Source organism: Mytilus trossulus, chromosome 4 (assembly GCF_036588685.1).
Source record: "Mytilus trossulus isolate FHL-02 chromosome 4, PNRI_Mtr1.1.1.hap1, whole genome shotgun sequence".
NCBI classification, from domain to species: domain Eukaryota; kingdom Metazoa; phylum Mollusca; class Bivalvia; order Mytilida; family Mytilidae; genus Mytilus; species Mytilus trossulus.
The window spans coordinates 10,174,635-10,193,322 of NC_086376.1; the positions used below are offsets into that span (position 1 = coordinate 10,174,635).

Consider the following 18,688-nt stretch of genomic DNA (forward strand, 5'->3'; position numbering starts at 1 on the left):
AGCCCACTCTTTGATAATTACGTCGTTTCCTATAGAATTCTGCTACGTTTCCACTCTGACAGAGGAGCGAATTTTGAAAGAAAAGTGAACAAAGGATTATGTACCTTGACTGGGATAAAGAACAACGCCGTATTATTAAATGGGAAGTTGTATGCCAGAGAGGTTTAATCGCATCTGATGGGGATGCTTGGTACACTTGATCCAAAGAAGAAGTCTAACTGGAAAACTTACGTAGCAGCCATGGTTCACGCCTATAACTGCAATCGTCACGAGTCAACAGGAGTAGCACCATACTTCCTCATGTTTTGTCGACAGCCACGTTTACTGATTGACTTAGCTTTTTTACTTCACAAAGACACCGAGAATCAGATGTCAGCAACAAAGTATATCAAAGGTCTTCGTGATAGACTTGCCTCTGCCTATCAACTGGCAACAGAAGCATCTAAGAAATCACAAGCAACTCCTAAGGAAACATACGATCTTCGAGTAAGAGTAGCCTCTATACAGACGAGTGTTGGTAAAGATCGTATACTTCGATGGCAGACACAATTTGACTGATAAAGGGGAAGATGTACCATATGTTGTTTTGGATCAGCCAAATGAAGACATTCATGTATTTACCGTTATTCGTGAAGATGAAGAGGGAAAAAAGAAACCTAATTCTTCCTGTCGGCTACATCAGAGACCAGGAACCAGTAGATATACAACCTACCAAACAGAGACCAACTCAACGCCAACGTTCTAGTAAGCAATAGAAACTACCAGTGGTGTGTACAACCAAGGAGGATTCAGCTGATGATACAGCATCAACTATTTCAGAGAACTCCGAGGTTGAATTTGTGTTGACAGTGAAAGGCGAATCATCTCTTGCTGGGTACTCCGATGCTAACACAGCTAACATTGATGTTATATATTTCAAATCAGGTTTTGTATTTTTTTAAAATAAAGAATGGTGTACATGTACATGTATGGTATTCAGATAATAATGCCTTATGATGGTTGTCAAATATTTATTATTAAAAAAAATATTCTGATGAGATGTTCATCTTTTGATTAGTAAAGATTGAAGTGACTGAACTTCCGCAGATGCTGAGAGTATTTCTTCAGAAGATACTATGATGGATACTAACAAATTATCACTAATAGAACTCAGACTCGGGACAGTTCGAGACGAGTATAGATGCTGCATTGCTGGACAAACTAGTATTCCTGGGCGGCGAGAGAGAGCTGATTGCATCTCGTCTTTGGCCCAGACGCCATTATTTAAAGCAACTGGATAAGAGAGAGATGCAGCAAGGACCAGATCGTACATTATCAACCACCACCAGCTGGAAATAACAGGACGACATTTTACAGCTTTGAGGAGTTGTGATAAAGTGGTATTTTAGGGTATATGTATTTTATATTTTCTACACTGGTTAGAGGTATAGGGGGAGGGTTGAGATCTCACAAACATGTTTAACCCCGCCGCATTTTTGCGCCTGTCCCAAGTCAGGAGCCTCTGGCCTTTGTTAGTCTTGTATTATTTAAATTTTAGTTTCTTGTGTACAATTTGGAAATTAGTATGGCGTTCATTATCACTGAACTAGTGTATGTTTGTTTGGGGGCCAGCTGAAGGACGCCTCCGGGTGCGGGAATTTCTCGCTACATTGAAGACCTGTTGGTGACCTTCTGCTGTTGTGTTTTTTTATTTTGGTCGGGTTGTTGTCTCTTTGACACATTCCCCATTTCCATTCTCAATTTTATATATAAGTTTAACTATTTCTATATTTTATGTAAGTTAAATAATAGAAAACTTTAAAGAACTTTAAATTGTGCTCTAAAGATTAAAAATGGTACATTATAAAACTCAGCTAAATTATTGAATCTTATAGAATAATGTTTTATAATAATTTCAGATATTAAGTAAAGACATAAATTGATAAAGATAATAATTATCTTATTTTGTAATCAGATGTATTCATGAGACAATATTTATTTTTATTATTCACAGTGCTTATATAGCGCTTATCTAAATAAACATAATGGAGAGTTGTCTCATTGGCACTCACACCACATCTTCCTATATCTATATAATACTTTTTAAATTGTTACATGGATGGAGAGTTGTCTCATTGGCACTCACACCACATCTTCCTATATCTATGTACTCTAAGCGCTTTCCAATGCATAAAAAAAACAATGAAACAAGTACATATAAACAAATTTAAAAATAAAATAAAAAAAGAAACCGTAAAAAATAAAAATACGACTAAATATATGAAAATTAAAGCTTATTGATAATTCATCAAAAATGATTTTAAAAAATATAAGCTAATTTTGAAAAAAAAAGTATTAAAAGCAAATCAACAGGAGTGCTTCAAATTAAAAAAATGGACTTATAGCTTTATGTTTAAAAGTAAAAAGAGTAAAGGAAATAAAAAGGAAAAAGTAGGTATGATAAATGTCTTAAAAATTAAATAAATTAAAAAGTGTAAAGGTAATAAAAATGCAATAAAAAGTTAGTATGATACATAAAAATATAAAGAGATCGAATAAAAGTCTTAAACTGTTCGAGTATTAATTATGTGGAAAAGCCTGTCTGAATAAATAAGTTTTTTAGGTTTTTCTTGAAAGCATTCACAGATTCAGTGTTTCGCAATTCTTTCGGCAAGTCATTCCATAAAACGGCGACCGCTCTATCAAACCGTCTCTCTCCGTATGTTTTTGTTCTTACTATTGGTTTGACTAGAAGCATGTTGTTTTCTGACCGAAGAGTTTTTGTTGGCTTGTAAATGTTAACTAGATCTTGAAGGTACACGGGTGCTTCTTGTTTCAGAGCTTTAAACACATAAAGCAACACTTTGTATTTGCATCGATATGCTACTGGTAGCCAATGAAGAGATTTTAAAATTGGACTAACAATAGGATTTGGAGATCACTATTTCCGTCTTAATGAAATAATATAGTATTCCTTTATTATTCAAATGCTTGTAAAAGTAAACATCTTTCTTGTTCATAATTATTAACATAATGTTTTAAATAAATAAAATTGAGAATGGAAATTGGGAATGTGTCAAAGAGAGAATAACCCAACCATAGAACAGACAACAGCGAAAGGTCACCAACAGGTCTTCAATGCAGTTAAGCGTTTATATAGTAACTTAATTATATTATATCCATTAATATAATGTATTATTATAACAGGGTATTTATTTTGGATTACAATATATAACGAAATAAAGAATCTGTAATCCTTTAAATTGTTTTGGTGTATTTACTGCCACGAAACAAGACGAAGAGAAGATGACACAGAAATAATCCCTCGGGAACACCAGCTGAAACATTACAAAAGGAAGAAGACGAGTTATGCAATACTACTCTCTGTTTTCTGTCGTGTAGATAGTCTTGAAACCAATTCAATAAGTTTCCGTCAAAGACTATAAGCTTTCATTTTACATATCAGGCCAATATGCCAAACTTTGGCGATAGCTTTAGAAACGTCACTGAATACAAGGAGATTAACATGCAATTATATATTTCTAATAGTTGTTGGACACTTGATTTTTTAGGGAGAACTCCTGATTGATACTCATAACTTAATTTATTAGCATGTAAATGATTGTACAAGTGCTTAAACAAAACTCTTTTCGAAACTTTTCCTACACAACTAATATAGGATATTAGTCTATAATTTGATGGCACAGATGAATCTCCCTTTTTGAAAATAGGTATTATATTTTCTATCTTCCAGCTAGTTTTGGTATATGCCCTCTCTTAAGGATTCATTGAATATAATATTCAGCGGACCTGCTACCTTTTCTTTAAACAGCTTTATAATCTAAATATATGACTGATCACATCAGAGCCAGATGCTATGTTTGTATCTACTATCTGAATAATATCTATTATTTCTTTTATATTTATTTGGATTTCTGAAAACTTTGAAATCATACTAAAATATTTGTTCAGCAATCTCTACATTTCTTCTCATCTTCATATACAGTACCATTCAGTTTATTATCATTTATGATATGTTTAGTCCTTAACGGGCAGGTTTGAAATTCACTTTTACAAATTCACCCTTTAAGTGCGAAAGATAAAAATTATAATATTTGGGCGCGTGAGTTTAAATCTTGAGCGCACAACGTTTTTAATCTTGTGCACACAACTCTTGTAGACCCTGTCCTAAGTCAGGAATCTGATGTCAGGAATCTGATGTACAGTAGTTGTCGTTTGTTTATGTAATATATACGTGTTTCTCGTTTCTCGTTTTGTTTATATAGATTAGACCGTTGGTTTTCCCGTTTGAATGGTTTTACACTAGTAATTTTTGGGCCCTTTATAGCTTGTTGTTCGGTGTGAGCCAAGGCTCCGTGTTGAAGGCCGTACTTTAACCTATAATGGTTTAATTTTTAAATTGTTATTTGGATGGAGAGTTGTCTCATTGGCACTCACACCACATCTTCCTATATCTATTGTCCGCACAAATTTAATAAACGTGAACGTACGACTTCATAAACTGTTAACAGAACTGTCAGTTATTGAATATGTCTATTATAAACTTGCTTGCATTTGCAGTTAATCAAACAAGAATGGGCCTGATTTTTTACGTATATTATTTTGGGAATAAATCATTATAATATACATAATTTCTGACGTTGTAGCTATCTCGAATATTTAAGGACCATGCCATGGGCCGTGTCAACGAAGCTGTCCTAGGACTAAGACATGTCTTAGGATGGTCTTAGGGCACGTCTTAGTCCTAAGTCGGGTTAACGGAAGTCTCCTAAAATAAGATATGTCCTAGATTTGGTCCTAAAATTAGGATATACAATTAGGTGTCTTAGGATAGTCCTAAAGGTTACATTGTCCTAAAACGTAATAAAAACAGCAAATATGGCATAAACTCAATACTAAAAAACTAATACAATATTAAACTATCATTTAATTTAGATAAAATTAATAAAAAAAAAAATGTTTATTAATGTTTGTTAAAGATTTAATTGTATTATATTAAACTATTTCGTGTTGCCTTTTTTGAAGCCTTAACAATACTATTATCATAAGCAACATATTTTAAATAATTCAAATATGGGGAAAAGTTTACTTCTTTGTTTTACCTAATCCTGATTCGATACATGTAATACATGTAATGAAATTGAGTGGACCTTAGGACAAAACTAGTTTATGTTCTAAAATTGCAGCACGAATATCACAAAGTTTTGTGACCATTTACGTTTGTGTCCTTATTAAATGTATTAGATCTTTTATCATATTTAATAAGGTATTTATTAGTATTCCGTAAGAACTTTAACTTTTATTTTGCGTTAAGGTTTATGTACCCTTCTGTAGCCATTTTTGTACGAATTTTTCAAACCTCAATTGTATCAAAACTAAAGATATAATGAATAACAGAGATAGGCCATTTAGTACATATTCCAAGGGGAAACTTGATGCAAAGCATTATTTTTTACTGTTTCATTGCATTTGATAGAAAAAGAGGACTTTGTGGCAAAGAAATCAAGATTTTTGCATTAAGTTTCCCCTTGGAATCTGTACAAAATGGTCTATCTCTATTATTCATTATATCTGTAGTTTTGATACAATTGAAGTTTGAAAAGTTCGTACAAAAATGGCTACAGAAGGGTACATAAACCTTTACTGTTTTCTACAAATCTCTACATATATTTTCAATTAAATAAATGTGTTAGGATGGTCCTAGGACCCTCGAAGTTAGGACTGTCCTAAGACAGCTTTGTTTTACATCCTAAGACATGTCTCAGACACGTCCTAAGACCATCCTAAATAATGTCCTAAGACCTACATTTTATCTTAGGACATATCCTAGGATACTTTCATTGACACGGCCATGTGAGCCATTATGATCAATAAGCGCCAGTCGTCCACCTATACAAAATTCAAAGACTTTGCATGAAGGCCTAAAAGAGAATATCATAGTCTATGATGCTGAAATACGAGATAAATATTAAAGTTTAGCGACTGATACATTTGTTATGTCGGCTTGATAAGAACTGAAATTCAGAAATCAATGGGGGATTTATTTTTGCGATTACTTGGTAGCTGAAAAGGTATCCATGATATCCGGATTTACCTAACCATACGTTGCTTCTTCAAATATGAGTCAGTCTAGTGCAATTGAACCATGAAAGATTTAAACTTGTGCTCATAAAATTAAAGATTGTGCCTTCAAGATTTAAAGTTGTGCACACATCTGTAAAGTCGCTCGCACACATTTTCTAAATATCATCTTTGGCACATAGGGGGTTCGATCCGTATATATTTATAGTATTTAAGGATCATTTTTCTTATTGTTTTATTAAATTGGCACAATTTGTTTAACATGCATGTGAGTACAATGTTTAACTATGATTAATATAATATAAAAACATGCTCAAACTTATGTAAAAAAAGGAAAGTGACCACAATATTGTGCCTGACATCTTTTAAAACAAGTTAATTAAGTAATTTCCTTTTTCCCACATGAAAATTGATATGAGGTTTTTGTAAAACAGACCTTGATGATTTTTCTTCCTTCTCAAAACATCTACTTTATTTGTTCTGTCTCTCTTCAAGTATTCTGTCATATCTTTCAGCACAATAACATATTCTTCTCCCTGATCGTCTTTGAATTCAACCTCTGTCCGCCCAGATTCTCCTATGTAAGCAGTTTCCAGATACATATTTATCAAATCGGGATATTCTATGAGTACTGGGACGCCCCTATCATTAAAATCCTATAAGGAATTAAATGTAAAACATGAAATAATTTACGTTAAAGAATTGAGCAATTATAACACCCCTGCTGGAAAAAAACCTAACATTTTTCTAAAGAAAAAAACCGACAAAATATTAATACCAGAGATTATTTAGAAGTAATAAAATCCAACAAAATGTGGATCAAAAATGACGAGGGTGTACTATCTCTACAATATTTTATTGTATTAACCAATTGATGACATAAACTACACTATTAATTGTGTATTTTATTCAATTCTATGTGTCTTAGACCTATTTATTAATACAGGTCTAATACAGAACAAGAAACCGGGTAAACTGTATTTTGAAAGGCATTTTTTGGCCTCTTTGCCCTGCCGCATTCTATACCTGTTTTTAAATCTAACCAGGACTATGATAGCTCCTTAGAAGCAAAAACATAAATCCTCAATATCAAACTAAACAATATTCAGTAGCAGTACATCAAAATTTTAAGAGAATTGGTTGACATTTCAGGTTATTTATATACTTGCAAAGAAACAACACAAAATGCCATTCTTTAATCTATCAAGAACAATTACTCCTGGACAGCAAAACTGAAAAAACATTAATATTGAACTTGTAATGACCACTATTTTGTCATTAGCAACACTGTATAAGTAATTGCATGAAACTGATTGAAACCCCTCCTATGTTCCAAAATTAATTTATCAGACATAAGTTAAAGTAATGGAATTCATCTATATAAATAATCCCACTATAAGCATCAATCATCATGTTTTTCTAAGGCTGTTTTTGTTTTGAAATGCATCAAATCATTTCTTGCCATTGAATTTAAAAAAATATAAACTGAGCAATTATTAGCCATTATTATTAATGAAACTATATTAGATATATATATGAAGATGTGGTATGATTGCCACTGACACAACTCTCTATCCAAGTAACAATTTTTAAACGTATTTCCATTAAAGGTTAAGGTAAGCTTTTTTTTTTTAAGATCTTGCTTTTTCTATTCCATACCTTATAATACCACTGAACTTGTTCTTTCCATATTAGAGCTTCCTCTTTACAGAATCTAGTATGAGCAAACTTCCTCAGAGCATCATAAACCTCCAGCCTAGCATTTAATACCTCATCTTCGATTCCTTCAAGTATGATCTCACAGTTAACTTGGTCTATTGTCATCTTAATTGGAAAATTACCTTCGATAGATTTCAGAAAACCTTTCTAATAAATAAAGAATGACTTTTAAAATTATCAATAATTTTACAGGAAAACAGTAGTGTGTGATTCTAAAGGTTTTTATTGATATAGTAATCAAAAGTTATCATCGATCATTTATATCAAATTGTTCAAATGCTCCCTAATGCCAATATATCTGCTATATCGGACTACGACATAATAACATTAAACGAACGAAAAATATTTGCGGTCTTATTGAATCATCCTACATCCACATCTTTATAATATGTGTATAAATGTGTATTGGTTGTTATGGTTACAAACAAGCAGAATCATGTTGTAGCAATACATGTTTCACACAGAAGAAACCGTGAGGTCGATTTAGACGTTTGGCAGGAAAGTAAGTGGTGGTTGTGTCAAAGTCCAGGCGGATGTTTGAGAGGGATTCTTGTGTTCAGTACTGGGAACATTTAGAGAGCACTCCTATCCAGTAAATAGTGTATCCGCCATGGAGTATATAAGTGGGTGAGATTACTATTTGTGTTCTTTCGATATTCTTTAGAAGACCAGCACACAAGAGTAAGCACCTTTCATAGCTGTAAGTGATATTGTCGAAGACAACTTGTACAGGGGATAACTTGAAACTATTAGTTCATTAGTTTAAATCTCGGTCTATTTCTGAAATTTATTCTTACATACTTTTGATTTTTTAACCCTGTATGCTAACATTGCCTATGTAAATTTTAAAATTGGTTGTATGCACATTGAACGACAATTTTATGTGACGTTTAAAAATTTCTGACGTCAGACACTCAAAATTTTATTTAATGTTTATTTAACGCATCAATGTAAATATAACGGAATTAAATAAGACTGTCATTAAAGTGAGAGGGTAAGCGCTATAGAACCAGGTTTAATCCACCATTTTCTACATTTGAAAATGCCTGTACCAAGTCAGGAATATGACAGTTTTTGTCCATTACGACATTCGTTTTTGATGCGTTTTGTTATTTGATTTTGCCATGTGATTATGTACTTTCCGAATTGATTTTCCTCTAAGTTCAGTATTTTTGTGATTTTACTTTTTGTACTGAGTACAAGTTGGTCTACATAGCAATTTGGTAGAGCAGATTGTACATGTACCAGCACCTACTGTCTGGTAGAGACAAAAGTCAATGAAACCACATATTTACAGAAACAAAAGACAGTAGTTTTTTTATTCCATATTCCGAGAGAAATGTATGTAATGGCGATTATTTACCAAAACCAATTATACATCAAACAATTTTTTTTACCAAAATTATGCACGTAAAAGCTCGCGACGTTTTGCACGGTGAATATCCTTTTTTCGCAGGTGAATATGGTTGTTCATTCAAAATCCCATTCATATAGAATAACCTACTAAAATTTTATTAATATGGAATAATATACAATAACTATTACTGTCTTTTGGTGGTGTAAATATGCGGTTTTATTGACTTTTGAAAAAATGATTTGAACATCAGTTTTTTCAAAAGTCAATTAAACCCCATATTTACCGAAACAAAAGACAGTAATTGTTTTATTCCATATTCATTCTGAGAGAAGAACATGTATCTAATGAATAACATATATATACCTAAACAAATTTTACATGAAACATTTAACCAAAACGTTGCATGTAAAAGCGGGTGACGTTTAGCGCTGTGAATATAAACACTTTCTCATGTGAATATGCTTTTTTGTTCAAAATCCAATTCATATAGAGAAACCTACTAATATGATACCAATATGGAATAATACTGTAATATTGTACCTTACACATATTCTAAACAATTTTATTAGGTGAAACGTAATCACTTCAACTTGACATGGAATTATTCAGTTAATTCGCATTCAATTGCAAGGAAGGACGAATAACCCTAAAATGTACACCAGTAGTGAATTACCCTAGTGAATAACCCTATTATTCCCCGGTGAATAACCATTTGAGTTTGTTTATTTGTACTTGAGTTACCTCCCATGAAAATGACGTCAAAGACGTAAATAAACACAAGAGTGCACACGCTGAAATGTCTCGCCTTTTTTACTCATCGTTGATATTATGTTGATAGTCCTAAGTATATAGCTTTATTAAAAACTGTCACATAAACCTAACATTAACCAAGATAACTAAACAAAGACCACTTAACCATGAAATGAGGTCAAGGTCAGATGAGACCTGCCAGTCTTACAGTCCATCCATACACTGAATATACTAGCCCTATTGCTTATAGTATCGGAGATATGGACTTGACCACCAAAACTTAACCTTGTTCACTGATCCATGGAATGAGGTCGAGGTCAAGTGAAAACTGTCTGACAGGCATGAGGACCTTGCAAGGTACGCACATACCAAATATAATTATCCTATTACTTATAATAAGAGAGAATTCAACGTTACAAAAAATCTGAACTTTTTTTTCAAGTGGTCACTGAATCATGAAAATAAGGTCAAGGACATTTGACATGTGACTGACGGAAACTTCGTAACATGAGGCTTAATATGCAAAGTATGAAGCATCAAGGTCTTCTACCTTCTAAAATATAAAGCTTTTCATAAGCAAAAGTTGCAGGCTCGACAAAAATGGCAGAGTTCATGTTACACTGGAAGCCAATCGAGAGACGAGGACATATGGCATTGGACATAAATAGAGCTGAGAGTGCCAGCAGCCGATGATATTGCTAAATATAAGGCAGGCATTTCCTGTGAAATGGGGACAAAGTCTGTATGATTTTTTTTTTAATCAAACATGTTAAAAAGAGAAACGGAAATACCGTAACGTTTCCGATTTTGGTTCTGTTGCTAGGGATTTGGTAGCACTCCACAGTTAGAAAATGAAATTAAAAATGAGCCACAAAATGTTTTATCATCTCCTATTCCTGGATTTCTAATACATTAACCTAACTGTTTGTGTTGTACATGTGCATATGTAATCAGTATCTTCCATAGATTTAATTTTCAAAAGTTAAAAGGGTGAAAATAAATTCCTTTTATGTGTATCCATGGCAACATTCTGCATTTATTTCCCATAAAATATTGCAAAAAGGGGGGGGGGGGGGGGGGGTGAACATGTCACATTTCCCCCAAAAATTTTGATCAAACTAGAATTTCAATGCCTTTGAGTGATACCTTTTCAGAAACTGTTTCCCTAAATCTTCCTAATGATCAAATAAAAAATGGGTGTCTTTCGCCTCATTTTTTCGTAAAATCCAATCACAAAGTTTGTGCGATAAAAAGTTGGAAAAAAAATTACAATTGCCGGACCAATGTATGGTAGGGACATGCAAATACGGACTGTCATACAGAAAACAGCCTATATTACATACATAACATAACCTTGATGTTCATTTAAACCCAATACAAAGGCTATTTTAATACTCAGCTATCCAAAAAAGAATTTTATTGCACACTAGCTCTCATATTTGAAAAATTCACAGGGGCCAAAATGCGAAACTACACACCTAACTGTGGAGTGCTACCTTTAGTTGTGACGTCATGACGTCATATTCAAATTCAAACAAAGAAACGCTGTTATTAGGTAACGTCTTTTTTTATAACAAATAATTTTTAAAAATGAATTTTTGAGTTCCTTTCTTAGACTGATAAATATGTACATTTTATTCAAAGTTTCATGCAAATAAGACCGCAAACGGAAGTAGATTTCTGCGCAGATCCGGAAATGCAAAAACGCGACATTCCGGATCCGACATTTTTTTGAACGATTTTGAGTTCATTAGTACAATAAAAAAAAATCGATTTTCCCGATTTTTTTTTTAATTTATTATTTTTGAATTTTCTACTGTTATATGAGGCAGGCATGACATAAGCTGTAAATGGGGACGAAGTCTGTATGAATTATTTTTTTTATAACTTTAATATTTGTAAGAAAAAAGAAACGGAAATACCGTAACGTTTCCAATTTTGGTTCTGTTGTTTAAGAAATAATTCTTTCATGCCATGCTCTATGCTCATTTTAACATGGGTAGGCATTATATTTGTTAATATCTTAATACCGAGCGTTAGCGAGTTATTAAATGTTTACAAATATAATGCCTACCCATGTTAAAATGAGCATAGAGCATGGCATGATAGAATTATTTTGATTCTAATAGGAATATTTTGAACTTTTGTACTTCGAAGCGGACCTATAGTAGACCCTCGAAATGTCGCCATTTTGATTTGGTGAACAAAAACGTTATAGAAAAATCAACAGTTTATCAATAAAAAAAAGAACAAAAACATTTAAGCTTACTTTTAGAATGTTTTTATTTAATTTCCTAGCGAGCAACAACCTTAAAAAATGTCCATTTTGATCTCTGGCGTTGTTCAAAATTCATCTGACGTTGCAATTTCAATTGTGACGTCAATCACGTGCAGCCCATGTTCTATTCGAATTAGAACATGGCTTTGTATCCAAAGCTAAAGAAGAACGTCATATTAGAATAAGGATTTTAGTTGTGACGTTACAACTTCCAAGCCTGGACTGAACTCAACAATCAATCCGTCACCGGTTTTCACCAGATCTCATTCACTGTTGTATTGTAACGGTTACTGGTATAAGGTAGATAACTCGGACTCCTTTTACTAAAGATTCCCCGGGAAAGATATGTTAAACGCAGGACTTCGGGAAAGTTCGGAGAGCCGACAACCTTGCTCCGGAAGTTGGTGACGTTATTTAAATTATGACGTCATTAGCAATAATTGTGACCCCTAAGAATAGAAAAATATCCAAAACTGCCAATCCTCAAAGGTTATTAAACATCGGGCTGTTAATTTTGGATATTCACCTCTTCAACGTGCCATAATTGTTAGTCCATCAGCTGGTAGGGCAAAATTTCAATTCTGTGTTACACCCCAGGGTACCGCAATGTTTTGGTATAAATTCAAAGAGTAGTATATGTAGAATATTTAAGGAGGTGTTAGACTTTTGAAAAAGTGTCCAAAAAGGGTTAAAAGGGGACTTATTTAAGGGTATATCAAAAATTTTGTTTTGCACATATTTACAGAAAAATGTAAAAAAAAAACCAATTACTCAGTACTATTCTTTTTATTAAATGGAACAAATCATATCTTATTAAAACACAGGCTAGTTTTTTTATTAATTTTTAAATCGTAGAGAACCAAGAAAAAAGGGGGAGGGTAATTTCCAAAATTCATGATTTTGAATGAAAAGAAGCATAGAACGTACCAAATTTCTTTATAAAATGGTATATTTTTTACATTGAAACATAGAGCATTAAGTAACTAAAGGCTGTTGAAGAAAAAAAACAATTAAAAGAAAGAAACAAAAACGTAGAATCAACGAGACACAGACACAAACATAAGCACGATTCAGTCACAAATTAATACATCACATTCATGAAATAACTCATATATTAAAACACTCGAAATTGTCAGGGTTTCTAGATTTTTTAATTTTTTTTAACAACCGAATCACCACATTTTAAGATCACGCAGAAAGTCAATCCATATAACTATCATCAGCTTGGTCATATGCATCTATCGAATTATCATTATCAATTTTTTCATCATATTCGTCGTCATCGTTAGCCATATCAACGATTTGATAATCCTTATATCTACAAGCTTTCGGGCATTGACATACAGCTATCTGTTCAGGATAAACCTTGTTGAACACATGAACATCTTTTGTTGGCACAACCAGCTTTACATGAACAGCACATCAGAATTATTAAAGCATCTAACGCTGGTGGTTGGTCTAGCCAATTGATACTAATCAAATCATTCTAAACAAACCAACCATAGTTGTTTGGCAATAGACCAGTGTTGTATTTAAGAGCAGATTTCCAAATCTTCGTTTGAAAGTTGGCATGTTTAATGTGCTTTAACATTGCATCTTTTGTTGGGGGCAGTAGATGACAATGGATCTTCTTTTTTTTGTTGCATTTCAAAACGTTCTGATCTTTATTCATCAATATTTTTAAGTTCGTAGCCATATATAAAACACGAAAACCTCTCAAGTGTTTGACAACTCTTCGTCAACTTCTTGAAATGATTCACCACGAAGGAATAGACCTTCTGAAAACTCCACATAACGTGTCAAAAAGCCGAATACTTTGCTTTTTTTTCCTTTACCAGACAAAACACTTACTGAATCACAACCTGTATTGCCGTGAAATCCTGGCAGTTTTCTACAAACATTTTTACGAAATTTCGCTCACATTGATTGCACATTTAATAATCTGCATTTGAAAGATGTACCTGTCAGACTAACAATGTTAGAATTGATATGCAACTTTTGAAATAGTAAGCCAATCCTTCCACATCAGTGTCAGAAGGTTTTTTAACAATGGAGTCGTAACTTTTATGAGCTGCATGTTTGATGTGTTAAGAAATATTTGGTTATCGGCTTCTTCCTGTTTGATTATAAGCTAAAATCATTTTACTGATGAGTCTTATGTAGACGAAACGCGCGTCTGGCGTACTGAATTATAATCCTGGTACCTTTGATAACTATTTACACCACTGGGTCGATGCCTCTGCTAGTGGACGTTTCGTCCCCGAGGGTATCACCAGCCCAGTAGTCAGCACTTCGGTGAATAGCAATTAATGGTCATTTTTATAAATTTTCTGTTTACAAAACTTTGAATTTTTCGAAAAACTGAGGATTTTCTTATCCCAGTCATAGATTACCTTAGCCGTATTTGGCACAACTTATTTGGAATTTTGGATCCTCCTATTCTCTTCAACTTTCTATTTGTTTGGGTTATAACTATTTTGATATGAGCGTCACTGATGAGTCTTATGTAGACGAAACGCGCGTCTGGCGTACTAAATTATAATCCTGGTACCTTTGATAACTATCTACGCTATTTCATTTTTAACATATATTTTGTGGCACATACTTCCATGTGATAAAAATAAATCAATGCATTCAAGTGTAAATCAATAAGATTGTTAACTATTCCAAAGCAACAAATTTAACAAGAGCAACTTTGTTTCCCCAACTTACAAACATTTCTTCCCTTCCTAAGAACACGATTGTGATGGTCTAGAACTTATCGCAATGATTTGCCCTCCCAAGGACCTGCCGTTTTAATTTCTTTATGGATATTGTGGGATATTAATCAGTGACAAAATCCATGCGGGACCTCTTTTCGAAACTAGAAGGGTGGTTTAGAAAATAACAATTGCCAAATCGAAAAAAGTGCTTGGTATCCTAGTAATGAATTGAATAACTGCCATGTCATCAAATATCCACATGGTTTCCTAAGGAATGACCATTTTCTAAAAGACCATCCAGGACAGATTTTAATTTTTCATTACATGTGTACCATCAAATTTTGCAAGAGCCATTGGAAGAGATCCTAATTCAAACTGGAGAACCTATCGCATAACCAACTATCTTGCCTGGGCTATGACAAGCAGGCGACATTTTTTCATCTGCTCTCAATGTTTTGCTGTTCTTGTCAGCCATTAACTGTTTGCCTTTTATTTCCCTTTTTAAAAATGTAAGTAATGATTTTCTTTTGATTGCTTTGAAAATATTGGTTGACTTTTAAATAAGCCGTTCAGTGTTGAAAATTTCTGAAGCAAATTTTCCCTTTTCTTACGCGTTTAGAAGGTCGCACATTAATTCCGAAGAAGCAACAGAACCCGAGAACAAGCCATATAACTGCTCAGATGTTTCAAATGGATTTGGCCAGCTTTGCAGTGTCTGAAACAATTTCATAACATCAGTTTTGTCTCGCTTCATTCAAGTTTTTCTACGTTCTTTTTGTGCGGATGTTTCAGGGTTAACTATTCCTACCAGATCTCGACATTGTAAGGATATTGAAGCTCTTTCCACTGCTGGTGGACGTTTCGTCCCCGAGGGTATCACCAGCCCAGTAGTCAACATTCTTTGTTGACATGAATATCAATAATGTGGTAATTTTTATAAATTTCCTGGTTATAAAACTTTGAATTGTTCGAAAAACTAAGGATTTTCTTATACCAGACATAGATTACCTTAGCACTTTGGCACAACTTTTTGGAATTTTGGAATCTCAATGCTCTTCAACTTTGTACTTGTTTGGCTTTATAAATATTTTGATATGAGCGTCACTGATGAGTCTTATGTAGACGAAACGCGCGTCTGGCGTAATAAATTATAATCTTGGTACCTTTGATAACTTTTTCATGTACATTTAACAACCAACGTTTAACATAATCTTTAAACTGAAACCAACGAAGCCATTTTTTTGTATCTCTTAGAAACCTAAGAACGTAAAAAGTATGGCCAGTTCCCATAACTGACTATTTGACGTTCGTTTAAAGCGATGTTTGTCGATTGAATGACTTAACAAACTTAAGTCAATCACTACATAGCTAAAACACAAAATGTTATCAAGCACACTTTTATTGAGTTCAATAGAGTGCACTTTTTCTGAGCGCAAAAAAAATCACCTTAATTTGTACTTTTTCATAAATATTTCGTTACACATTCACTTTATAAAATAATTTGTCTCACAAAAACATCATAAATCGACAATTAAATGTTTGTTTTCAGTTGCAAATTGATAATGCTTATGTGTGAATACATTGTTAATGTTGTATACTGAATAAAACACGGTAAATTGATGATTTCCGGTATTTCACGAGTATTTGCTTTATTAAATATTTCATATTTTATACGATAAATAAATACTACAAATGATTAAAATATTGTATAATGATTAATTCCAAAGTATAATTAACTAAAACGGGTAATTGTATAACGAATTTCTTTATTAAAGGGTAAAAGATGCCTTGATTTTAACCCAATAAATCAGATTGTTTGTAATGTAAAAAAAAAACATTTTTTTAAAACAAAAAATCTTCAGAGTTACATTAAATATGATAGTTTTGTATCTGTTTTAGGTGTTTCTGAAAATATCATTCGGGCGTGAGGCAATTTATTGAATGACGTCATTGTAAGGTATGAACATTTGACGTAACAAACATTAACTTTTCATATTTTTTGGCACACTAAATGCAATTAAGAAATAATATCTTCATGTCATGCTCTATGCTCATTTTAACATGGGTAGGCATTATATTTGTCAATATTTTACACTGAGCGTTAGCGAGGTGTAAAATGTGGTCAAATGTAATGCCTACCCATGTTAAAAGACACGAAGGAATTATTTCGATTCTAACATGACAAATATAATATATGTATAGGTCGAAGCGTACGAAAATACCGTAAGACTGTTTGACTGTTCCCGAGGAGTTTGTATATAATTACATTTCATATTTAATAAGTTTAAAAACCACGACCAGGGTAAATATATGTTGTTTGATAAAAATATATAATAAAAGTTTATGCTTGCTGCTTAAATGTAAATATTTAAAAGGATAACGGTGGAAATAACGTTTATATAAAAAGTCCGTGCGCATGTGTCAAACATATTTGATGTGCTCATTAGAACACGGCTTTGTTAACAAAGCGTTATAAGGACGTCATATTAGAACTATAAATTAAAAAGGTACAAAACACACAAAAGAAGACAATAATAAACAAAATATTTTTAAAACATCAGCACGCAAAATGTAAGGTAATCCAGGTGCTTCAAATATGATCAGATATGTAATTGGCCGTTTCAGAATTTAAAGCATCATGGGTAAGTAAATTCTGAAGAATCATTTGTTGTATGAAAGTGATCATCTTCGCTAGCCAAGGGTTACGATCCACTCCCGCTCTCTTCACCCTTGGCGGATTGAGATAACATTTTGGAGACACAAGGTAAGGATTTTTATTGGTTGCAGTCAAAACTCACTGCATCCAATCAAAATGCGCCTATAACATGCATGATCACGTGTAAATGTAGAAAGTGTTTGTCAACAATTGCCACGTGTCTTTTGTGCAACAAGCCTTTACATCCCTAAACATACGACTATATTTAGTGAAAACTTGAATGTTTTTAATCAACAAATAGAAGTTCCTGTGTATGTTTCATGCAATGCATGAATGTTGACGTATGCTTCTATTTCCGGCTTTACCAAGTGTGTAGAATCTAGACGCTACCGTGTTTTTACCTCAAAATTGAAGAGTTCAAGTGCTACCATTGGTCAAGACTAATGTATTCAGAATTGGCGTGATTTTTATCTTCCGATAGATGGCGCAACATTGTTATCACAAATGTTGGCTTAATCCGCCAAGGGTGAAGAGAGCGGGAGTGGATCGTAACCCTTGGCTAGCGAAGATGGAAAGTGATATGAAATTGTCTTAATTCAATTCTGAGTAATACGAATGTTCGAACAAATCCGCATTTAGTAAGATTTTATTTCTCATTTTAATCGTTCTTGTCCAGTAATACAAGCCTTGAACGAATTTCAATGTGAAAATAAATTCTGAAAAGTGAATTTGTCTCTATTTCTTGATAATTATCATATTTGGGTATCGTTTCTAAACAATTCAGCTTCGCAATTCTTGTCAGTTTACTGTCCTCAATAAGTTCTATCGTATATTGAACACTCGCTATTTATCATATTTTGGTAATTTACCGTAAAAATAAGTTTGTTAAAAAAATATGGTCCAGTATATTATAATATTTTTTTTATATATTTGAAAACACGCACACATGCATATATATATAAAAATAATCGCCATGATGAATCTTTTGTTTATATTAATTATTAATTATCTTCATTATATTGTAGGCTAGAAACTTTGGGTTCCTTGGTAGAAGAAAAGCAACGACTACCGTCATTTTTTACACCACTTTTTGACACATGCATTCCAAACCGGGTAGATTACATATCAGAAAGCTATTTAAAACG

General features: G+C 33.0%; 1 protein-coding gene across 1 annotated transcript in view; it reads right to left on the reverse strand.

Moving 5' to 3' along the window:
- The window catches only part of LOC134714634 (protein mono-ADP-ribosyltransferase PARP14-like), a 110,466-nt gene that overhangs the window by 62,806 nt on the left and 28,972 nt on the right, over positions 1-18,688 (reverse strand). The window contains exons 4-5 of the mRNA XM_063576035.1: positions 7,741-7,947; positions 6,518-6,737 (exon numbers count right to left, since the gene is read on the reverse strand). Of these exons, the coding sequence (XP_063432105.1) occupies positions 6,518-6,737; positions 7,741-7,947 (427 nt within the window). The remainder of the gene's footprint in view (positions 1-6,517; positions 6,738-7,740; positions 7,948-18,688) is intronic.